At 39.2% G+C, this 25,022-nt stretch overlaps 1 protein-coding gene and 1 long non-coding RNA gene across 2 annotated transcripts in view; one reads left to right on the top strand and one right to left on the bottom strand.

Annotated features, from left to right (window-relative positions):
• The first annotated feature begins 8,215 nt into the window (after positions 1-8,215).
• srsf4 (serine and arginine rich splicing factor 4) overlaps positions 8,216-25,022 on the top strand; it is a 17,421-nt gene continuing 614 nt past the window's right edge. The window contains exons 1-6 of the mRNA XM_034160097.1: positions 8,216-8,413; positions 14,376-14,506; positions 17,944-18,110; positions 18,323-18,540; positions 21,324-21,395; positions 24,801-25,022. The exon at positions 24,801-25,022 is cut by the window's right edge and continues 614 nt beyond it. Of these exons, the coding sequence (XP_034015988.1) occupies positions 8,307-8,413; positions 14,376-14,506; positions 17,944-18,110; positions 18,323-18,540; positions 21,324-21,395; positions 24,801-25,022 (917 nt within the window). The 5' untranslated portion in view covers positions 8,216-8,306. The remainder of the gene's footprint in view (positions 8,414-14,375; positions 14,507-17,943; positions 18,111-18,322; positions 18,541-21,323; positions 21,396-24,800) is intronic.
• Positions 14,208-14,436, bottom strand: LOC117501254. The gene is made up of 2 exons (XR_004557982.1): positions 14,294-14,436; positions 14,208-14,241 (listed from the first exon to the last, which is right to left on the bottom strand). It is a non-coding gene; the product is annotated as an uncharacterized LOC117501254 (long non-coding RNA).

Here is a 25,022-nt window from a genome sequence, read left to right as displayed (position 1 = left end):
CAGAATAGTATCTTTGTTTCTGCAAGTTTGTATTTTTAGCAGCATTGACTTGTTTACAACACCTGTTTCTTGTTTGTCACATTCGGAATTTTCTGGGACTGCATTTGCCCAGATTTGAAACCAAAAACAGTTGCCTCTAGGGACTAGTGTCTACACATAAGTATCAATGGACCATATGCTAATATACTAAATTCTGAAAGTTAGAAAAGGAAATCAGAAAAGCTATCTGGGACCTCAGAAAGCCCATCTGCAATTATTGCTTGATCTCCAAAATCAGTCTATGCAAGTGAAATTATGTTCAGTATGAGTGTTGTCATTAGTGCCACTTTGAAAATTAAATTCATGATAAGTAATTTATCTTAAACTTATGATCTGTTGTTTTTTCAAACTTATGAAAAAACACATCTTGAGAAAAAAAAACAGTATGCGATAGTTAATAATTATTAAGAGCCTGTTCTTTCATATTTATGAATACATTTTACCACATTGCAGTTGTTGTTTTTTAATGAAAACTCAACCTATCATTCTTTTTGAGTTCTACACATGTGGTGATACCTTATTTACACCAGGATGTTAATAAAATCAATGCTGGTTATTCTCAGAATAAAGTACTTATATCCACAGTTTCAAATTGCATAAGTCAAATGGTGTCCACTTTATGTTCTTCTCAAAACATTAAAATTACTGTTCTGGATGCTCAGAATGCATCTGAGCTTATCTAGAAACCATTGGCTTCTGGGGGCCTAAAGCGGCCCCCAGACCCCCGGCCTATGGGCTTCGGCCCTGCGGGCCTTGCACTTTGTCCCCCACAATTTCTAGTTCTAAATTGCACCCTTGGTGAAAATGTTGTTTTGTGCAGCGACAAGCTGACATAGGATTGTCAGCTGGTTAAATAAAGGTTAAATAAATAATTGTGAAGTGAGCTTTCAGAAGTGTGTATTATATGTAATATTAATGATGTGGGGAAATGACTAAAATTTCTGAAAAAAGGTTTGATCTGTATTGTGTAAAGTAGTGACTTCAGTTTTCCTGCCTGAATGCTTTGTCGTGATAAATATCACACAATTTGTTTAGTGATTGCAATTAGAAGTCTCACTTTCATAAGTCTCAATTTATCCGTTTTTAGTTCACCTCTGTTTTTTCTTCCCATCAGGTTTTCCATCCTGAGATATTCTGTAAGAGCAAATTCATAGAATGGAAATGCTTTTTCTCTCAGTGTGGTGGGTCACATGACAGTCGCTTTGACATTGTATATTCTACTAATATAAGAAATATACACAAATGAGATTAATTTCTCTATGATATACTCTATATTAGTGTTTTCAGATTTCTTTCAACTTGGTCCAGAAATGATTGAGTAATCTTACTTTCACCCTGGCTGGCGTGACCGTTTCATTTTATTTATTTTATTTGAAATTTTTGCAGAGAAGCACTCTGTAGAAGCGGCGCTCCAGGTGGGTTAAGAGCAGTGTTTAATATTAATATCTTTAATATGATGCGAGCGTGCGAAGCGCTTAGTTTCAGCCCTGATTATTTCCCATCTTTAACTTCATAATTGAAGTCTTCATTGAAGTCTATTATATAAATAATCTGATTCTCTTATGTATTTGTTTTGACGAATAGTGTTGTACAAATCTGAAGGAGATTGAATAAATGTAACAGCACAGTAACAGCATGGAAAATGCAGATTTATGGTGAAATTCTCCTGAAAACATTGGTCATGATCCACATTGATTTCTATTGATGTCTGGTTGTTGAATCACCCTGGTCCTCCATCTAGTGAGTAAATAGAAATCGATGATAGCAGAGTCTCCCGGTGGACTCAAGTTTTAATGATGGCCCCCAAACATTCTGCCGGTGTGGTAGGTTTCGCTAATTGCCTCCAAATATTCTGCTTGTGGCCCAAATATTCCATTAGTCACCCAATTTTAGTGATCACACCAAATATCCTGCTGATGGCCTCAAGTTTTAAGAATGGCCCCCAAATATTCTAGGGGTTACCTCATTCTAGTGATCACACCAAATATTCTGCTTGTGGCCCCAAGATTTACTGATGGTCCCCAAACATTCTACCGATGGCCCAAGTTTAACTGATCGGCCCAAATATTCTGCTTGTGGCTGTAGCTTGGCCCCCAAATATCCTGTTGGTCACTAAATTTTAGTGATCACACCAAATATTCTGCTGATGGCCCCAGGCTTTACTGATGGCCCCAAACATTCTACCAATGGCCTGAGATTTACTAATGGCCCACAAGCATTCTGCTGATGGCCCGAGTTTAGCTGATTGACCCAAATATTATGCTGATGGTCCAAGCTTGGCCTCCAAATACAGAGCATCCTAAAAGTATTTGTAGTGCTTCAATTTTTCCTCATTTTGTTATGTTGCAGCCTTATTCCAATATGGATGAAATTCATTTTTTGCCTCAAAATTCTACACACAATACCCCATAAAGACAATGTGATTTTTTTTTTATTATTATTTTTTTGCAAATTTATTTACAAAAAAACAAACAAACAAAGGAATCACATGTACATAAGTATTCACACCCTTTGCCATGATGCTCGAAATTGATGCGGCTCCCCACAACAGCCCTACTTCTAATAGTACTTACAGTAATAATAATAATAATTTCAACAACTAAAATGTTTAGAAAGAATTTAAATGTTACAAAAATGTTAAAAAGAATTTAATAGTTACATTTATAAAATATGTAGGTTAGAAATTGTAAGTTTTACCATTACAGTGCTGTAAAACAGTTAAATATGAGGTCAAGAAAGATGTCTTTATTTTTTTTAAAACAAGTATTTATGTTCATTGAAGTCAAGAAAGAATGACTATAAAGTGAGTATTGGCAAAGCAGGTTATTATTTTCATGTTGAGGTGGCAGCGGGGTGATGTCGGTAGCTGCTGAAGGTAACTCATAAAGTAACTAGTAATCTCACAGTTACTTTTAAAACTGAGTAATCAGTAAAGTAACAAAGTTACTTTTTCACAGAGTAATCAGTCATTGGATTACTTTTTCAAAGTAACTGTGGTAAACTGATCAATCAATCAATCAATCAATTTTTTTTATATAGCGCCAAACCACAACAAACAGTTGCCCCAAGGCGCTTTATATTGTAAGGCAAGGCCATACAATAATTATGTAAAACCCCAACGGTCAAAACGACCCCCTGCATTAGCAGCATAACTAAGGGATGGTTCAGGGTCACCTGATCCAGCCCTAACTATAAGCTTTAGCAAAAAGGAAAGTTTTAAGCCTAATCTTAAAAGTAGAGAGGGTGTCTGTCTCCCTGATCTGAATTGGGAGCTGGTTCCACAGGAGAGGAGCCTGAAAGCTGAAGGCTCTGCCTCCCATTCTACTCTTACAAACCCTAGGAACTACAAGTAAGCCTGCAGTCTGAGAGCGAAGCGCTCTATTGGGGTGATATGGTACTACGAGGTTCCTAAGATAAGATGGGACCTGATTATTCAAAACCTTATAAGTAAGAAGAAGAATTTTAAATTCTATTCTAGAATTAACAGGAAGCCAATGAAGATAATTAACTTTAGTCTGTGAAGAAGATTCCCCATTTACATGAACAAATTGTAATCTATTAGACAAATATGATTCAAACCACCGCAGCGCAGTGCCTTTAATACCTATGGCATGCTCTAATCTCTGTAATAAAATTTTATGGTCAACAGTATCAAAAGCAGCACTGAGGTCTAACAGAACAAGCACAGAGATGAGTCCACTGTCCGAGGCCATAAGAAGATCATTTATAACCTTCACTAATGCTGTTTCTGTACTATGATGAATTCTAAAACCTGACTGAAACTCTTCAAATAGACCATTCCTCTGCAGATGATCAGTTAGCTGTTTTACAACTACCCTTTCAACAATTTTTGAGAGAAAAGGAAGGTTGGAGATTGGCCTATAATTAGCTAAGATAGCTGGGTCAAGTGATGGCTTTTTAAGTAATGGTTTAATTACTGCCACCTTAAAAGCCTGTGGTACATAGCCAACTAACAAAGATAGATTGATCATATTTAAGATCGAAGCATTAAATAATGGTAGGGCTTCCTTGAGCAGCCTGGTAGGAATGGGGTCTAATAAACATGTTGATGGTTTGGATGAAGTAACTAATGAAAATAACTCAGACAGAACAATCGGAGAGAAAGAGTCTAACCAAATACCGACATCACTGAAAGCAGCCAAAGATAACGATACGTCTTTGGGATGGTTATGAGTAATTTTTTCTCTAATAGTTAAAATTTTGTTAGCAAAGAAAGTCATGAAGTCATTACTAGTTAAAGTTAATGGAATACTCAGCTCAATAGAGCTCTGACTCTTTGTCAGCCTGGCTACAGTGCTGAAAAGAAACCTGGGGTTGTTCTTATTTTCTTCAATTAGTGATGAGTAGAAAGATGTCCTAGCTTTACGGAGGGCTTTTTTATAGAGCAACAGACTCTTTTTCCAGGCTAAGTGAAGATCTTCTAAATTAGTGAGACGCCATTTCCTCTCCAACTTACGGGTTATCTGCTTTAAGCTACGAGTTTGTGAGTTATACCACGGAGTCAGGCACTTCTGATTTAAAGCTCTCTTTTTTAGAGGAGCTACAGCATCCAAAGTTGTCTTCAATGAGGATGTAAAACTATTGATGAGATACTCTATCTCACTTACAGAGTTTAGGTAGCTACTCTGCACTGTGTTGGTATATGGCATTAGAGAACATAAAGAAGGAATCATATCCTTAAACCTAGTTACAGCGCTTTCTGAAAGACTTCTAGTGTAATGAAACTTATTCCCCACTGCTGGGTAGTCCATCAGAGTAAATGTAAATGTTATTAAGAAATGATCAGACAGAAGGGAGTTTTCAGGGAATACTGTTAAGTCTTCTATTTCCATACCATAAGTCAGAACAAGATCTAAGATATGATTAAAGTGCTGGGTGGACTCATTTACTTTTTGAGCAAAGCCAATAGAGTCTAATAATAGATTAAATGCAGTGTTGAGGCTGTCATTCTCAGCATCTGTGTGGATGTTAAAATCGCCCACTATAATTATCTTATCTGAGCTAAGCACTAAGTCAGACAAAAGGTCTGAAAATTCACAGAGAAACTCACAGTAACGACCAGGTGGACGATAGATAATAACAAATAAAACTGGTTTTTGGGACTTCCAATTTGGATGGACAAGACTAAGAGTCAAGCTTTCAAATGAATTAAAGATCTGTCTGGGTTTTTGATTAATTAATAAGCTGTAATGGAAGATTGCTGCTAATCCTCCGCCCCGGCCCGTGCTACGAGCATTCTGACAGTTAGTGTGACTTGGGGGTGTTGACTCATTTAAACTAACATATTCATCCTGCTGTAACCAGGTTTCTGTTAGGCAGAATAAATCAATATGTTGATCAATTATTATATCATTTACCAACAGGGACTTAGAAGAGAGAGACCTAATGTTTAATAGACCACATTTAACTGTTTTAGTCTGTGGTGCAGTTGAAGGTGCTATATTATTTTTTCTTTTTGAATTTTTATGCTTAAATAGATTTTTGCTGGTTATTGGTAGTCTGGGAGCAGGCACCGTCTCTACGGGGATGGGGTAATGAGGGGATGACAGGGGGAGAAAAGCTGCAGAGAGGTGTGTAAGACTACAACTCTGCTTCCTGGTCCCAACCCTGGATAGTCACGGTTTGGAGGATTTAAGAAAATTGGCCAGATTTCTAGAAATGAGAGCTGCTCCATCCAAAGTGGGATGGATGCCGTCTCTCCTAACAAGACCAGGTTTTCCCCAGAAGCTTTGCCAATTATCTATGAAGCCCACCTCATTTTTTGGACACCACTCAGACAGCCAGCAATTCAGGGAGAACATGCGGCTAAACATGTCACTCCCGGTCCGATTGGGGAGGGGCCCAGAGAAAACTACAGAGTCCGACATTGTTTTTGCAAAGTTACACACCGATTTAATGTTAATTTTAGTGACCTCCGATTGGCGTAACCAGGTGTCATTACTGCCGACGTGAATTACAATCTTACCAAATTTACGCTTAGCCTTAGCCAGCAGTTTCAAATTTCCTTCAATGTCGCCTGCTCTGGCCCCCGGAAGACAATTGACTATGGTTGCTGGTGTCGCTAACTTCACATTTCACAAAACAGAGTCGCCAATAACCAGAGTTTGATCCTCGGCGGGTGTGTCGTCGAGTGGGGAAAAATGGTTAGAAATGTGAACGGGTTGGCGGTGTACACGGGGCTTCTGTTTAGGACTACGCTTCCTCCTCACAGTCACCCAGTCGGCCTGCTTTCCCGGCTGCTCGGGATCTGCCAGAGGGAAACTAACGGCGGCTAAGCTACCTTGGTCCGCACCGACTACAGGGGCCTGGCTAGCTGTAGAATTTTCCACTGATCCCTACAGTGAAGCATGGTGGTGGCAGCATCACACTGTGGGGATGTTTTTCATCAGCAGGAACTGGGAGACTAGTCAGGATTGAGGGAAAAGTGAATGTAGCAATGTACAGGGACATTCTGGATGAAAACCTGCTCCAGAGTGCTCTTGACCTCAGACTGGGGTGATGGTTTGTCTTTCAGCAGGACAATGACCCTAAGCACACAGCCAAGATATCAAAAGAGTGGCTTCAGAACAACTCTGTGAAAGTCCTTGAGTGGCCCAGTCAGAGCCCAGACCTGAATCCGATTAAACATCTCTGGAGAGATCTGAAAATGGCTGTGCACCGACGGTCCCCATCCAACCTGATGAAGCTTGAGAGCTGAGCTGCAAAGAGCAATGGGCAAAACTGCCTGAAGATGGGTGCTCCAAGCTTATGGCAACATATTCAAGAAGACCTGAGGCTGTAATTACTGCAAAAGGTGCATCAACAAAGTATTGAGCAAAGGGTGTGACTACTTATGTATATGTGACTTCTTAGTTTTTATTTTTAACAAATTTTCAAAAATTTCAAAACTTTTTTCATGTTGTCATTATGGGGTGTTGTGTTTGCCTTATTTGTTTGTCAGCCTTATTCCAAAATGAATTTACTCCATTTTGGAATAAGGCTGCAACATAACAAAATGTGGAAAAAAGGAAGTGCTGTATTCTGCCTGTGGACCCTGAATTTCACTGATGGCCCCCTAACGGTCTGCTGGCAGCATAAAGTTTTACATATGGCCTCCAGACATTCTGCAGGTGGCCCAAGTTTGGCCCCCAAACATTCTGCTGATGGTCCCAAGTTTTAGTGATCGCCACAAACATTTTGCTGGTGGTACTGACTTTCACTGATGGCCCCAGAACATTCTTTTGACAGGCCCCCACACATTCTGCTGGTGGTCCTAAGTTTGACTAATGACCTCTGTATATTGTGCTGGCAGCCCAAGTTTGGCCCCCAAACATTCTGCTGATGGTTCCAAGTTTTATTGATCACCCCAATCATTCTGCTGGCGGTACAGAATTTCACTGATGGTCCCAGAACATTGTTTTGACAGGCCTCCACACATTCGGCTGGTGGTCCTAAGTTTTACTGATGTCCCCCCAAACCAAACGGTTTGCTGGTGGCTCAAGGTTGGCTGCCAAAAACACAGTTATAGGTGGTGGTTGCAAATGCCAAATGGTAGTATAAGGGGTTGGATTAAATGATACAATGTAACTGATGAAAATGCATGTCAGCTGAAGAGTGATCACTTCTGTCTACAACAGTATAACAACATCCAGCTGACATAATGTTTACAGCAAGCAGTTTTTCTGACTTCTGCTCTAAACAGGTTTGGTGAGGTCAACTGGAGTTTAGTTCCTCGAAGATGTTTTTTATTCGCTCTTCATCCAGAAATCTTTTCTGATCCTCTGGCCTGGATGACTGAGATTCTCCAACAGCCTTTGCTTTGCAGTTGTTTTTGTAATTTCAATAACATGACCGCAAGGGTGGAAGTAACAAAAATGAACTGATAAATGATGAAAATGGCTGAGAACTCACTCTTATATCATCATCATGACAGAGGGAATTATTTTAGCTCCATCCTATCAACGATAATTGCTAAAAGATAAGTGATAAAGTTGTGATATATATATATATATATATATATATATATATATATATATATATATATATATAGATTGATTGATTGATTGATTGATTTATAATTTTTATGTAAACTGAGGCTAAATCCATACCTCGTTCAAATAGATGGCAGTATGTGGCATTTTTTCGTTTTCCTGCCACGCAGAAGAAGAAGAAGCCACTCCCCATTTCATCAATCGAAGAGGCGCGTGTTTGTGCCCGTGTGCGCGCTCTGGTCGTCGGAGGCCATTTTTGTACTACAAGCTAACGACATGTCGCGGGTTTATATCGGCAGGTTGAGCTACAGGGCGAGAGAAAAGGACGTGGAGAGGTTCTTCAAGGGTTACGGGAAGATACTCGAAGTCGATCTGAAAAATGGGTAACGTTGTGGCTTTGTTGTTGGCCGGATTGGCGCTAATAAGCAGCTAAAGCTAAAGCGGCCTTATTGGTCGCAGGAGTCCTCGAGTGCTAACGTGTTTTAGCCGGTTAGCAGAGGCTTTGTGTTTAACGACATCACAACATTTTGCTGCTGTGGTGGTCGGGCGTCATTTAAAACTTCCGTTTCTAGTTTCTGTACTTAACTAAAATGCACGCGTTTGTGTTCTTAGTGTACCAGAATCATTAAATTCATCAGGGTTAGCTAGATGGCTAATATTAGACGTGGCAAAGTCACCGGTAGTTACAATTTCACAAAACGTTTTCTAATATTACCTGGAATGATTGTGTTCTTCGTTATGACCAAAAATCTGAATTTGTAATCGATGAATTTGTTAAATATGTTTACGGTTATGGATTTTTAAAAATGCAAGCTTATCGAACATCAGAAAAATAATGTATTTCTCAAATTGCAATGTTTTCATTACCACCATCATTAATTGGTGACACACATTCTTTTTTTATTGTGTAGGTATTTCTGCTGAGAGAATAAATATTTTGAAATCCAAAATCCCACATTGTTCACTTCATGATAAAGGAGAAAATCATTACACAAGCTGCAATCCACATTTTGTTTCCAATACCTTCAGTCTCTTTGCATTATTAGTGTATTTTTTTCTCCAAAGCAGAAACATTTGATTTTGTATCCTTTTGTGAAAGATTTGTAAAAATGAACTATTTGCTCATGCATATCTCAATTAGGATCCTTCCACAGGGTGGTGGCCAAGTGGTTAGTGTGCTTGGTTTCAGTGCAGGAGGTTCATGGTGCCCCCTGCCAGATTTCTCCATGTAATGTGGAGTCAGGAAGGGCAGCTGATGTACAACTTGTACCAAGTCAACATGCAGATCCATCTTTGATTTGCTGTGGTGACACAGATTGAAGACAAGGGAGCAGCCGCAGGGACTATCTCATTTAGGAGCTTCTGAGAACCCAGTTTCTCATATTAATGCTGTAGAAAATGATTGACACACACCCATCCTCCCTTGTCTGTCACACACACATTTTATATATATATATATATATATATATATATATATATATATATATATATATATAAAATGTGTGTGTATATGTCCAAATTGCTCATGTGACTTGGAATATATACAATTTGAAAAACTGCGTCCCCTATGCATTATGCTTTGCCTTGCCTGGAATTACACAAGATTCTGTGGTTACAAGCCTGCCGTCACCTAAACTTTAACCACCACCCCCCAACCTCTTGGTTGTCACTTCCCTGATGTAAAGTAACTTTTTTGACCATTTACTGCACTCCATCTTTTACATGTTAGCTGTGTGCTAGCTTGTGCTTGAACAAATGGATGCGCAGCTGCCTTGATGTGTGACATGGTCACATAGACATGTCACATGTGACCATGTGTGACATGGTCACATAGAAAGGTCCTGGCAGATGGTTACATACGTGTTTACAGGTACCTAGTCTTGGTAATTCTGAGAAAATGAAGTCTTTACCTCTGTCCAAACAGCTTTTCTACTTGTCAGGACAAGCTTTAATATCTGTCTGTTAGGGTGCACAAAATATAAGGCAAAATTTCAACATATTAACATCAGCACATGTCTGGGTTGCATTTTTGTTCCAATGCACATAAAATTACTTCTGCAAAGACATGGGGAAAGTCATTAAGATTTAGAGGTGCAACCAGACATGTTAAATTTAACAAAAACTGATATTTTTTCTGATATTTTTCAACTCCCAACTAAATTGTTTAAAAAAAAAAAAAAGCAAGAAATTGTTTTGAGAATAACATTGATAGAACATATATTCAGCAGTAATTCTGGAGAACATTTGAACATTTTATTTTTAATGTCTTAGTCCTGGTCTGTGTCCAGCTTCCGCTTACTGCGGCGAAGGTTTGGCTGCTTGGAGTGGTCATGCTCCACTACCTACAGCACATTCTGCAGGTGCTTGCTCACTCCTGGCTGCTGCCACAAAGTCTGATGTGAGTTTTACTCAGTGCTCGGCACAGTCAATGACGATATTTATTACATGCACATTTGCTGCACTTGCTTGAAAAGTAGACTAATTGTTCATGTCAAGAGACAGAAATGCCTAGATCATTTTACAGCTGGCCCATGCCAAATCAGCAGTCTGGGTTGGCCAGGTCAATGAAGGTAGTGGCTGGTGAGAGGACTGAAAACTTTGGCTTATCAAAGCGCAGCATAGGGAGAACGGCTTGTGCTGCAAGTGCACATCACTCATCAGCTGGAACCTTTTTGTTGAAGACTGCCGGGGCAGAATTTTGCCTTTCAAATACCTTGATGTGGGCTTGGCTTCAACTTGTGCGGTGACCATAGATGTGGACTGCAACATACAGAAATTGTTACTAATGAATACTAGATAGTGTGTGGAACATGGCCGATCAACATTAACAATGGTTTACCAACCTTGGAATACACAAAATAGTCAATAGTCCCAGTGTCGCTGACCGAAGATTACCCCCTAAAAATCGGCTCGCCCTGCTTTCATTGCGCATGCATCATTAGCTGCGGTTCAGATTATCACATTGTTTCCGTTTAAAACTTCACTCCAGTCATCATCTATGTCAGCAACAGAGATCTGAAGCTTTTAACCAACAATTATTTCCACATAAATTTAGCATTATTTCATCATAAAAGACTGAGCTGACTGGCTGTCAGTAATTTCAAAGCGTCATGGAGTATCGCCTCATTAATTCATCTGATCGCTTTGGGTGAAGAGACTGTCTCAGACAAGCTGATGAGCTCCGAAATGACGCATGTGCAGTGGAGGCAGGGCGGACCAACTTTTAGGGGTGGACTGTTCAGTCTGCAACACCGGTGCCCCTGTAAGCTATTCATGTTGTAACAACATGAAATGGAACGCTTTTAATATCAATATTTCAAAAATGTGTTTTTTGATGTACCCTAATGTAGGGATGGGTATCGAAACCCGGTTCCTGTTAAGAATTGATAAGAAATTATTCAATCCACCGATATCAGTAGTCGTTTTGCTTAATGATTCCCTTATCGGTTACTGTTTAATTCGCATTGGTGGTTGGAGATAGCTCTGACCACTCGCCATGACGAAAATACATTTGTTTTTGTCACAAACACTCCACTGAGGAAACAAGTTTAGCTGCACAATCAGTGGGAGTGAGTCCAAAGATTTGCCCTGACTGACACCAAATATGAGTAAATTAAGTACTTTTTGTTTGTTTGTTTTGGGGGGTGGGGTGGGGGGGCATTTTGTGAATGCTATATGATATAAACCAAACGTGCCCTCTCTTCTTCTGTGGCATTTGATGGCGGCCGGAATTGAAAAAGCCAACACTTCCGCCTCCCACTTTAATTTAATCTTTATTTAACCATGTTTGTCCCATTGAGATCAAGATCTCCTTTACGAGGACAATTATAGTTTCCAATTCACCTAACCGATCCTATGTTTAAAATACTATCAACATAAGCTTCTTTCAGGCTTGTCTTCTAAATTCTGAGAGAAGCTGTTGCCTTTCTCTGGGGGAGGTGATGGTCTAGTGGTTAAGGTGTTAGGCTTGAGTCCAGAAGATCATGGGTTCAAATCCCAACCTGACTGGAAAATCACTAAGGGCCCTTGGGCGAGGCCTCTAATCCCCTATTGCTCCCGGTGTGTAGTGAGCGCCTTGTATGGCAGCACCCTGACATCAGGGTGAATGTGAGGCATTATTGTAAAGGGCTTTGAGCGTCTGATGCAGTTGGAAAAGCACTATATACAACCCCTGGCAAAAAGTATGGAATCACCGGCCTCGGAGGATGTTCATTCAGTTGTTTAATTTTGTAGAAAAAAGCAGATCACAGACATGACACAAAACTAAAGTCATTTCAAATGGCAGCTTTCTGGCTTTAAGAAACACTATAAGAAATCAGGAAAAAAATTTGTGGCAGTCAGTAATGGTTACTTTTTTAGACCAAGCAGAGGGAAAAAATATGGACTCACTCAATTCTGAGGAATAAATTATGGAATCACCCTGTAAATTTTCATCCCCAAAACTAACACCTGCATCAAATCAGATCTGCTCGTTAGTCTGCATCTAAAAAGGAGTGATCACACCTTGGAGAGCTGTTGCACCAAGTGGACTGACATGAATCATGGCTCCAACACGAGAGATGTCAATTGAAACAAAGGAGAGGATTATTAAACTTTTAAGAGGGTAAATCATCACGCAATGTTGCAAAAGATGTTGGTTGTTCACAGTCAGCTGTGTCTAAACTCTGGGCCAAATACAAACAACATGGGAAGGTTGTTAAAGGCAAACACTGGTAGACCAAGGAAGACATCAAAGCGTCAAGACAGAAAACTTAAAGCAATATGGCTCAAAAATCAAAAATGCACAACAAAACAAATGAGGAACGAATGGGAGGAAACTGGAGTCAACGTCTGTGACCGGACTATAAGAAACCGCCTAAAGGAAATGGGATTTACATACAGAAAAGCTAAACGAAAGCCATCATTAACACCTAAACAGAAAAAAACAAGGTTACAATGGGCTAAGGAAAAGCAATCGTGGACTGTGGATGACGGGATGAAAGTCATATTCAGTGATGAATCTCGAATCTGCATTGGGCAAGGTCATGATGCTGGAACTTTTGTTTGGTGCTGTTCCAATGAGATTTATAAAGATGACTGCCTGAAGAGAACATGTAAATTTCCACAGTCATTGATGATATGGGGCTGCATGTCAGGTAAAGGCACTGGGGAGATGGCTGTCATTACATCAATAAATGCACAAGGACACTTTTCTTATCCCATCAATTGAAAGGATGTTTGGGGATGATGAAATCATTTTTCAAGATGATAAGGCATGTTGCCATAGAGCAAAAACTGTGAAAACATTCCTTGCAAAAAGACACATAGGGTCAATGTCATGGCCTGCAAATAGTCTGGATCTTAATCCAATTGAAAATCTTTGGTGGAAGTTGAAGAAAATGGTCCATGACAAAGCTCCAACCTGCAAAGCTGATCTTGCAACAGCAATCAGAGAAAGTTGGAGCCAGATTGATGAAGAGTACTGTTTGTCACTCATTAAGTCCATGCCTCAGAGACTGCAAGCTGTTATAAAAGCCAGAGGTGGTGCAACAAAATACTAGTGATGTGTTGGAGCATTCTTTTGTTTTTCATGATTCCATAATTTTTTCCTCAGAATTGAGTGATTCCATTTTTTTTTTTTCTCTCTGCTTGGTCTAAAAAAGTAACTGTTACTGACTGCCACAATTTTTTTTTTTCCTGATTTCTTATAGTGTTTCTTAAAGCCAGAAAGTTGCCATTTGAAATTACTTTAGTTTTGTGTCATGTCTGTGATCTGCTTTTTTTCTACAAAATTAAACAAATGAATGAACATCCTCCGAGGCCGGTGATTCCATAATTTTTGCCAGGGGTTGTAAATGCAGTCCATTTACCATTTCTCTGGAATAGTTATTACAGTACACGAGGACATCCCTAATCACCAAAACAATGTCCTAAATAAGGTCTTGCTGACTCCTGAATGAACCTGTCTCAAAGATCAAGGATCCAGTGACCATGTACAGGTTTTATTTATTTTTATTTATGTCCAGAGATCAAGGATCCAGTGACCAATTTCATATTTATTTACTTTAAGACTCAATAAAATGTTGTTGATATAGAAAACCTGTAAAGCCTACCTTCAATATACAGAAAATTCACCAAAGGTATTTATAACGGAATGCTTAAAAAATCGGATCGATAAGCAGAATCGATAATGGCATCTAATGATAAAATGCTATCAATACCCATCCCTACCCTAATGTCTGTAGTATAAAACAGAGTTTTCACGTTTGTACTGGTGTTGCCACCAGATGGTGTTCTATGTCCACATCGTTCATCTCAGTCATTTGCTCTGCCACCGTGTTAAACTTGTTCTCTTCCTCTGTGCAGATATGGGTTTGTTGAATTTGATGACCCCCGGGATGCAGATGATGCTGTGTATGACCTGAATGGGAAGGAGTTGTGTGGTGAAAGGGTTATTGTGGAGCACACCAAGGGACCTCGTCGAGATGGAGGCTATGGTGGAAGGAGTGAGTGTCCTTCTGAAATGTTTTACAGTATCATGTTATTGAGAGATTTTTATTCAATAATGTGTAGTGTAAAGATTTAAGCTCGTCATTGGTGGCTGAAGTGCATTCAGTTTATATCCTGTAAACTTTAATTAAAAAAAAAAACCTGATTGGCATTCTGACAAAGGGTCCTGTCACATCTTGACGATTTAGCCAGCATATGCGAACTGTAGTAATGCTGGCATGTGAAGGTGTATGTCTAATAAGTTATGTAGCTGTTACACCTTGACGATTTTGCCAGCGTGTGCTGACAGCCCCGCTTCCACCGAGCGGTCCGGGTCGGTCCTGCACAGTGTGGTAGAGTTTGTGATATGGATTTCAGACGTCATTTTCCAAAATCGGGACGCTTTATGTGGATGTGTTTTCATCTGGCTGTGATGATGAATCCGACTGAAATGAACAGAGAAGATTAAGACTAGATTTACTTTGCGTGTGAATGGTTTTAATATTTGAAACAGTTTAAACTGGATGACGACTACAGCTTTCAGCCAATCAATGAACGGTATTAATGGGCATATTTCTACTTATAGGTAACTTACAAGAAATGTGTGTCAACAGTCGCATAGCTTATCTACAACATACGGCCCATGTATGTGAGACGTGTGAGACATACGCCGGCATGCGTCAAAAATATTGTGCATGCCCAAAATTTTAGAGGTACTCAGTGTATTATGACTTATATCAGTCTGCTTCAACATGCTCTTAACTTATACAAAACCCATAACTTATAAGACGTACACCAGTGTTTTAATATGGTCGGCATACGCTGGCTAAATTGTTCGAGTGTGAAGGATCATCTGGGGCTTGTGCTTTAAAAAAAAAAACAGAGACCATATTTGTACTTTGTACTTTTTTTACCTTGGCACATTGCTTCAAGAAGTTAAAAAAAAATTGTACATTCTATAATTTGTTGGGCATTATGTCCACATTGTAAAGTTACTTTCCATAAATTTATTAGATACTTTTAGAGGCAGTGTGGTGGCCAAGCACTTGGTGCACTTGTTTCTAGTGCAGAAGGTTAAAGGTACAAGACCACTGCTGCCCATTCTCCATGTAATCTGGAGTTGCGTCAGGAAGGGCATGTGGCATAAAACTTGTTCCAAAACAACATGCAGATCCACCTCTGATCTGCTGTAGTGACCTCAATTGATAAATGGGAGAAGCTGATGGGACTAACTTTTTATATTAGACACTATTAGCAAAATGCTGATACCCTCCAAGTAGTATTATCTCCTATGAGGCCACCTGAGAGCCTTGGTGGTATTTCTGCCTGGGCCCATTGCTTCTGGCACATGTACACATATTTTGTTTTTTTCCAAAACAGGCAGCAGTAAAGAGAAAATGTTCAGTGAAAACAGGCTCTTTATATGCCATGTACAGCATGGCAACAGAATGTTACTGTCATGAACAGCTCTTTGTGGTTTTGAACAAGTTGGGGGGGTGTCTAAATTCTTTTGATTTCAGTTTCTTATTTCATTCTTAGTTTCTTAATAACCTGAATATATTTGGGTTGTGGACAAATTTAGACATTTGGAGATGTACTGTTGGATGTTGAGAATTTTTGTTAAACATTTTTCTCTCTTTATATATATATATATATATATATATATATATATATATATATATATATATATATATATATATATATATATATATATATATATATGGACCAAACAATTGATTAATCGAGAAAATAAATGAAAAATCGAAAATAATCATTAATTGCAGCCCTTTGAGGATCGTTGCATTTTTAAAGAAGCGTCATTCTGTTTGATCCTTGCTCAAAATAAAAATTTGTCCCATGGCTTTGACCTTATCGTCTTACCAGCAATTCATGGGGCCGCTTGTCAAGAAGCACAGTCTGACAGAAATGGATTGTGTATTTAATTTGATTTTCAAAGACTGCATGTTGTTTAAATTTCTGAAATTATACCAATGATTAACTTAAAAAATGTGGTCAGATGTCACAAAAACAAGATGAACATATCTTTTTAGAACAGTGTAGAGACTGCTGGGAAACACTATAGTCTGGAGACGTGCTGTCATGAGAGTTTCTCTTCAACCTGCATGTGAAGTGGGGATGGGACTCAGGAACCAGTTCCAAATTTTTCAGTTCATTGAAATTGAATGCCTCAGACATGATCAGCTCTGGCATGTTATTTTGACACTTCTGTGCTGCATAAAAACGTGTTATATCAGATCTGGCATCATGACATCAAACTCTGCAACCAGGAAAACTGCTCCATTGACCCCATGCATGCCTACATTTTTGTTCACACTAGAAATTGATCAATGGGACCAATAAGCAGAATCGATAATGGCACTGATCGTGACTTTAAAATTCCTGTCCCCAGTGCAACCAATACAATTATTAACCATAGCTTTATTTTTGTAAAGTGCACACTAATATGTTCACTTTGAAATAAAATGGTCAAACTAACGAGCGTGATCGCTTTGCGTAGAAATGTTGGAGACGGCCCTGTTGTCAGAATACATTTTTGTGCACCAGAGCCACCAATGACTTGAACTGGCTTCATGTTTGATTGGGGGAGATGATGAAATTAAGACGTTAAATGGGACTAAGAGATGGGGGAAGCGATATGTGCTAATAATGTAAAACTATGTAACATTTTGTAATCTATTGCTGTCTTGTTCAATTTTTATTTAAAATGATTGTCAATTTAAAAGTAAAGATTTAACAAAGAACCTCAATGTTTTAATTGAAAGAGTCCTTTGCTGAGTGCCTGCCCCTATTGCTGGCCATGGTGTTTCCATTTCCAAGAGTGTGGTTTGACCATTCTGGGCCCCTGGGCAGACCAAAAAAGGGAGCCATTGTGAATGAAGACCGCTTTTGCCATTAGGCCCAGGCCGGGTGGTGAGGATACCATGGGTTAGGAACAGATGTGGGTTCAGCTCTTATAGGTGCCTGAAAAAAGAACATGTTTTATAAGTGAAATGTGTTTAGATAGGTTAGTCTAGAAACTTAAATTTATTTCACCGTAAGTGCTTCTTTGGTCAGTTATTTCTGCTTTCTTTTATTTATTTATTCATTTATTTACTTACTTACTTTTTTCCTTTCTTAAATAATCATTAGGCCCATTGAACTTTACCAAAATGTAACCAGCTTTAGTTCTATAGACCTAAGATTTAAACTTAAAAAAAGATCAGTTTGTACAATTGATTAGTTTTAGGGTTTAATGAATGTTAGATTACTAATTAATTGCTTTACTTATTATTATTATTATTATGTTTTGTTTTTTGCTTTTCCCCAAGTAAATGTATATATTTTGTAGTGTGTAGTTTGGCGTTTAGTATGTTGGCTTGTTCTCAGGAGTGTCTTGCACCTCATTACTCTCATTTTTTCCTTGTTCCCTTGAAAGGTGGAGGAGGTGGTGGTGGTGGTGGTGGTGGTGGAGGAGGAGGTGGTGGTGGAGGAGGGGGAGGTGGTGGTGGTGGTGGGCGCTGGGGAAGAGACCGATTTGGTCCACCGATACGGACTGATTATCGGCTCATTGTTGAGAACCTTTCAAGCCGCTGCAGCTGGCAGGACCTGAAGGTACAAATATGTACAAGTTTTATTTTTAATCCAATTTAATTGCTTTCAGTAAATATTGTCAAAAAACTAAAGGTTTGATGTTGTGCATCTCCTGTCTATGTCTAAATGGCTTCATAACTAACTATGTATGTGTGTGTGTATGTATATAGTAGATGGATACAGTTTTAGCAAAACTTGTGGGTGTCCTCTGACTCTTTCTGCGTTGTCAAAAGGATTACATGAGGCAGGCAGGCGAGGTGACTTACGCCGACACCCACAAGGGGCGGAAGAATGAGGGTGTCATCGAGTTCAGGCTCTATTCGGATATGAAACGGGCTCTGGAGAAACTGGACGGCACCGAGGTGAACGGCCGAAGGATCCGACTCATCGAGGACCGACCTGGTGTCAAGCGCAGTCGCCGCTCCTATTCTCGCAGCCGTAGTCATTCCAGGTTAGATGGTTTGTGTTGAGCTGGTTCATGAAGAAGTGAGGTGTCATGTGCATATGACTGCAGCAAAAGGATAGCTGCAAAACCTCTGTTTGTATATAGATTTTCATCAAATGTTTTCCATGTTCCATTTGTATCGTATAAAACCGCTAACTTTAAAAAAAAAATATATATATATATATATGAGGTCTATTAGAAAAGTATCCGACCTTATTTTTTTTTTTCAAAAACCATATGGATTTGAATCATATGCTGTGCGCCATGCGGCACCGCTGCAATGCGCGAAGCCTCCGCTCCTCTTTCCATGACAAAAACTCCTGTAACAGTGGAATGTGCCGTTCATTTCCAAACTGGACGCTGTGTTTTATTCGGGACGTCCTCTGACTAGCACAGGAATTGTGAAAAGACGTGGACATCAGCACTTTTTCGGCACATTGCGACAGACGTGCGGAGGAATTCCACGCGTCGCGGCGGTGCCGCATGGCGCAAAGCAACGCCGTGATGAAGCCTCACGGGACATGTTCTGGCATGTCCAGGCACATCCACAATTTCTCGGCTAATCACTCGATGGAAAAACCACCGACAGCTGTCTGAACGCCATCTCAAAGCCGTACTGTGAGACCAAAACGGAGGTGTTCTTTTGTCTCGCTCCATCAGCAAATCGGTCGTGACGCGCGAAGCCTCCGCTCGGCTTTCCATGACAAAATCTCTTGTTAAAAGTGAAATCTGCCAGAAAATGGCTGATGTCCAGCTCTTGTGATAACCAGAGAAAGTGCACACGACGGTCTCGGATCCACAGAGCCATCAGCTTAGAAATGATCCGGTGGTTTGTGGCGCTCGATGAGGGCACGGAGCGCAGTGTGCCGAGCGTCCTTAAAGCTGTCCTTAAAGCTGTAGTAACAGTCCTTATTCTCTGTGAAGCCCATAAAATCTTCACTGAAAGCCAGATAAATTTTTCTAATGGTTTCCAGCTGCCAGTCTCTAACAATTTCTGAAAAAATTCTGATGGAAAAAAAGCCCAAATCATTCCGCCATTTCCTGACAATGAAAATCCGCAGAGGGGGCTGGACCTCTCCTCACTCAAAGCTTGCTCACAGGCGAATGATGCAACCGACAGGCGTGGAAAAACTCACGCATGCGCACGAGGGTTCAAGCTTGTCTGACGCAATCACACGTGATTCAAATCCACATGGTTTTTGAAAAAAATGTCGGATACTTTTCTAATAGACCTCGTGTGTGTGTGTGTGTATACATATATATATAATATGCCCTTCTTCTACAGTGTTTAAAGCAGTCAGCATCCTTATTGTTACATTGCTGCCACTTTCTGCGTCAGTCCATTATAGCGGTATTAAATCCTCGCGATGAGTCCACTCTTTCAAGTATTTAAAAAGCCAACACTTCCCCCTCTCACTTGACCTTATGTCTAAAATACTTTCTATAGAAACTTCTTCCAGGACTTAGAATTGATTTCCTTCCATTTTTACTTTTTAATAGATAAACCATTCAAAGATGACGAGATGTATTTTGAGGTAAAATTGAAGCACTGTGCAGGTATAATCATTGGTTATTATTTATATTTCAACTGGTGGCATTTGAAAGCACTGCATTCTGGTGATGGCATTTAACAACACTTTATTTAAAATTCAGTTGGTCTGGTGGTGGAATTTGCCATTATTATGTTGTATTGATCTGGTGATGGTCTTTTTTTTTTTTTTTATTTAACTTTTTAACTATTGCATCAATTTTAAATTACAAAAGGCAAAAGACTTCATTGACAATACTTATGTCTTTAAGTATTATTTACTAAAAGCAGAAACTGTAATTGATTTTTTTTTTTAAGACACACTTAGAATTTGATAAATGTAGAATGAAAATGATGAAAGCAGAATTAAAGTCAGTTAATGCAGACAGTCAGTCCATTTGTGGAAACGTATTAGACAATGCATAGAGATGGTAAAAAATTTTAATGAAATCAAGACTTGAGCTATATTTTGTTCCAGTATGACTCAAATACCACTGTATTTTAAACCAAGGAAAACTGACCAAGTGCTCTCATAAAATAATAAAATAAAGCGCTCGGCTGTCCACTCATAGAAAATGTTCAGTCAAAAAAAATTTCAGTTGCTTACACTCTTGGACCCACGTTTGTGCTCAACAAATGTTGACTTAATGATCATTAAACAACCAAATGTGGGAAAAAAGTGTGAAAAGCTACAATTGATTGTTTTTAATCTACACTGATTAACATTTTATGGAAATTCTCAGAAATCTGGATTTTTGCTTACATGGTGAACATTTCAGGGTTATTTTTGATAACATACATCATAATCCATTATTTTTCCATCTTGCCAATATGGGACAATAGTCTTTTCACGCAACTTGTACTGTGACGATACAAGTTAAATATCTCCAAAGGCTCTCAATTGTGCAAGTGTTTCACAGTTGTAAGAATGTTATCATTTGGGTGACGAAAGTGTTGGAATCGTGCCATGGTTATATTTGGAATTACCCCCCCTTTTCCAAGCAGTCACTAGTTCAGGTTTTCTGACTCAGTACAAGTAGTGATTTGGTATCATTTAAACTTTTCTGTCCCATTAAACAATTATTGTCATAATATTTGAATACTATAGAATGTCAGTTATTTTTAAAAGCTAATACTTGCTACTGAAGAATATAAGATCAGTTTATTGTCAAAAATGATTCACGCCAGTCTTATGTTCAATCATCAGGATGTCATCACTGAAGGTTGGCATCCCTGAAAAGATGTGCACTTGTCTTTGTAGGTCCCGTTCCAGAAGCCGCAGGTCTCGTAAAAGCCGTAGTCGCAGTGGAAGCAGCAATCGCTCCCAGTCGAGGTGAGAAATCCCACATCCACCTGTTCTGGTCTCAAATTTATGTATTGTAAAAAAGAAAAGAAAGAAAAATCTCTGTCCATTTTGTGTTGATGAAATTGTTTAACATCTTGAGGCATTCGGGTATCAAACCCGGATTTGCGTATTTGAAGGACATGACATTAAAACATTTCTAGAAATCAATTCTCCGAAGGCTGCCCTCAGCCTCAGCAGTTATGCTGAATGAGAGAAAACACTTTTTAAAAATAATTGAAAAGTAACTAGATAGAAATATTAGATATTCAAGGTACAACCCCATTTCCAATGAAGTTGGGACGTTGTGTAAAATGTAAATAAAAACAGAATACAATGATTTATAAATCCTCTTCAACCTACAATCCCTGGCAAAAATTATGGAATCACCGGCCTCGGAGGATGTTCATTCAGTTGTTTAATTTTGTAGGAAAAAAGCAGATCACAGACATAACACAAAACTAAAGTCATTTCAAATGGCAACTTTCTGGCTTTAAGAAACACTAAGATATCAGGAAAAAAAATTGTGGCAGTCAGTAACGGTTACTTTTTTAGACCAAGCAAAGGGAAAAAATATGGACTCACTCAATCCTGAGGAAAAAATTATGGAATCATGAAAAACAAAAGAAAGCTCCAACACATCACTAGTATTTTGTTGCACCACCTCTGGCTTTTATAACAGCTTGCAGTCTCTGAGGCATGGACTTAATGAGTGACAAACAGTACTCCATCAGCCTGGCTCCAACTTTCTCTGATTGCTGTTGCCAGATCAGCTTTGCAGGTTGGAGCCTTGTCATGGGCCATTTTCTTCAACTTCCACCAAAGCTTTTCAATTGGATTAAGATCCGGACTATTTGCAGGCCATGACATTGACCCTATGTGTCTTTTTGCAAGGAATGTTTTCACAGTTTTTGCTCTATGGCAAGATGCATTTATCATCTTGAAAAATGATTTCATCATCCCCAAACATCCTTTCAATTGATGGGATAAGAAAAGTGTCCTTCTGCATTTATTGATGATGTAATGACAGCCATCTCCCCAGTGCCTTTACCTGACATGCAGCCCCATATCATCAATGACTGTGGAAATTTACATGTTCTCTTCAGGCAGTCATCTTTATAAATCTCATTGCAACAGCACCAAACAAAAGTTCCAGCATCATGACCTTGCCCAATGCAGATTCGAGATTCATCACTGAATATGACTTTCATACAGTCATCCACAGTCCATGATTGCTTTTCCTTAGCCCATTGTAACCTTGTTTTTTTTCTGTTTAGGTGTTAATGATGGCTTTCGTTTAGCTTTTCTGTATGTAAATCCCATTTCCTTTAGGCGGTTTCTTACAGTTCGGTCACAGACGTTGACTCCAGTTTCCTCCCATTCGTTCCTCATTTGTTTTGTTGTGCATTTTCGATTTTTGAGACATATTGCTTTAAGATTTCTGTCTTAACGCTTTGTCTTCCTTGGTCTACCAGTATGTTTGTCTATAACAACCTTCCCATGTTGTTTGTATTTGGTCCAGAGTTTAGACACAGTGGACTGTGAACAACCAACATCTTTTGCAACATTGCGTGATGATTTACCCTCTTTTAAGAGTTTGATAATCCTCTTCTTTGTTTCAATTGACATCTCTCATGTTGGAGCCATGATTCATGTCAGTCCACTTGGTGCAACAGCTCTCCAAGGTGTGATCACTTCTTTTTAGATGCAGACTAACGAGCAGATCGGATTTGATGCAGGTGTTAGTTTTGGGGATGACAATTTACAGGGTGATTCCATAATTTATTCCTCATAATTGAGTGAGTCCATATTTTTTTTTTTCCCTCTGCTTGGTCTAAAAAAGTAACCTTTACTGACTGCCACAATTTTTTTTTTTCCTGATTTCTTGTACTGTTTCTTAAAGCCAGAAAGTTGCCATTTGAAATGACTTTAGTTTTGTGTCATGTCTGTGATCTGCTTTTTTTTCTACAAAATTAAAACAACTGAATGAACATCCTCCGAGGCCGGTGATTCCATAATTATTGCCAGGGGTTGTATATTCAATTGAATACACCACAAAGACAAGATATTTAATGTTCAAACTGATAAACTTTTTTATTATTGTGCAAATATTTGCTCATTTTAAAATGGATGCCTGCAACATGGTTCAAAAAAGCTGGGACAGTGGTATGTTTACGACTGTTACATCACCTTTCCTTCTGACAACACTCAAGCGTTTGGGAACTGAGGACACTAATTGTTGCTTTGTAGGTGGAATTCTTTCCCATTCTTGCTTGATGTACGACTTCAGTTGTTCAACAGTCTAGGGTCTCAGTTGTTGTATTTTGCGCTTCATAATGCGCCACACATTATCAGTGGGCGACAGGTCTGGACTGCAGGTAGGCCAGTCTAGTACCCGCACTCTTTTACTACGAAGCCACGCTGTTGTAACACGTGCAGAATGTGGCTTGGCATTGTCTTGCTGAAATAAGCAGGGACGTCCCTGAAAAAGCCGGTGCTTGGATGGCAGCATGTGTTGCTCCAAAACCTGAATGTACCTTTCAGCATTGATGGTGCCATCACAGATGTGTAAGCTGCCCATGTCATGGGCACTAACACACCCCCATACCATCACAGATGCTGGCTTTTGAACTTTGCGCTGTAACAATCTGGATGGTCTTGTGTAAGATCCTTTACACAATGATGTCGGTGTTTAATGCAGTGCTGCCTGAGAAATCGAAGGTCACGGGCATTCAGTGTTGTTTTCGGCCTTGCCGCTTACGTGTAGAAAGTTTTCCAGATTCTCTGAATCTTCTGATTATATGATGGAATCCTTAAATTCCTCGCAACTGTACATTGAGAAACATTGTTCTTAAACTGTTGAGCTATTTTTTTTACGCATTTGTTCACAAAGTGGTGATCTTTGCCCCATCTTTGCTTGGCTGAGACTTTTGGGGATGCTCCTTTTATACCCAGTCATGACACTCACCTGTTTCCAATTAACCTGCTCACCTGTGGAATGTGTTATTTGAGCATTAATCAACTTTCCCAGTCTTTTGTTGCCCCTGTCCCAGCTTTTTGAAACGTATTGCAGCCATCCATTTCAAAATGAGAAAATATTTGCACAAAAACAAAAGTTTATCAGTTTGAACATTAAATATATTGTCTTTGTGGTGTATTCAATTGAATATAGGTTGAAGATGATTTACAAATCATTGTATTCTGTTTTTATTTACATTTCACACAACATCCCAACTTCATTGGAATTGGGGTTGTATTTGAAGTTTTTGTGTTCATAGTTTAAAAGCGAAGATACTTGGAATTTTGTCTGTAATGTATAATTTTCTTTAGTAATGTATGAAAATAAATGCTTTCACATTTTGATTTAGATTGGCATTGTTTTGATTGCACCCACAGAGCAGCTTCCCGCTCCCATAGCCGCTCCCGCAGCAAAAAGACTAAGGGAAAGAGCAAAAAGGACGAAGAAGAGTGCAGTAACAGTGCTCAGAAGAACAAAGACCGCAGTCGGAGTCACAGCCCCAAGAGCAAGAAGAGCAAGAAAGAAGGGAAGAAGAGTAAGAAAGAGAGTTCCAGGTCCAGGTCTCGCTCCAGGTCTCGCTCCAGGTCAGGAATTAAGGA

Source organism: Thalassophryne amazonica, chromosome 20, assembly GCF_902500255.1.
Source record: "Thalassophryne amazonica chromosome 20, fThaAma1.1, whole genome shotgun sequence".
Taxonomy (NCBI): Eukaryota; Metazoa; Chordata; class Actinopteri; order Batrachoidiformes; family Batrachoididae; genus Thalassophryne; species Thalassophryne amazonica.
Note: the sequence above shows the minus strand (reverse complement) of the source record. Positions and strands in the feature narration are given on the sequence as shown.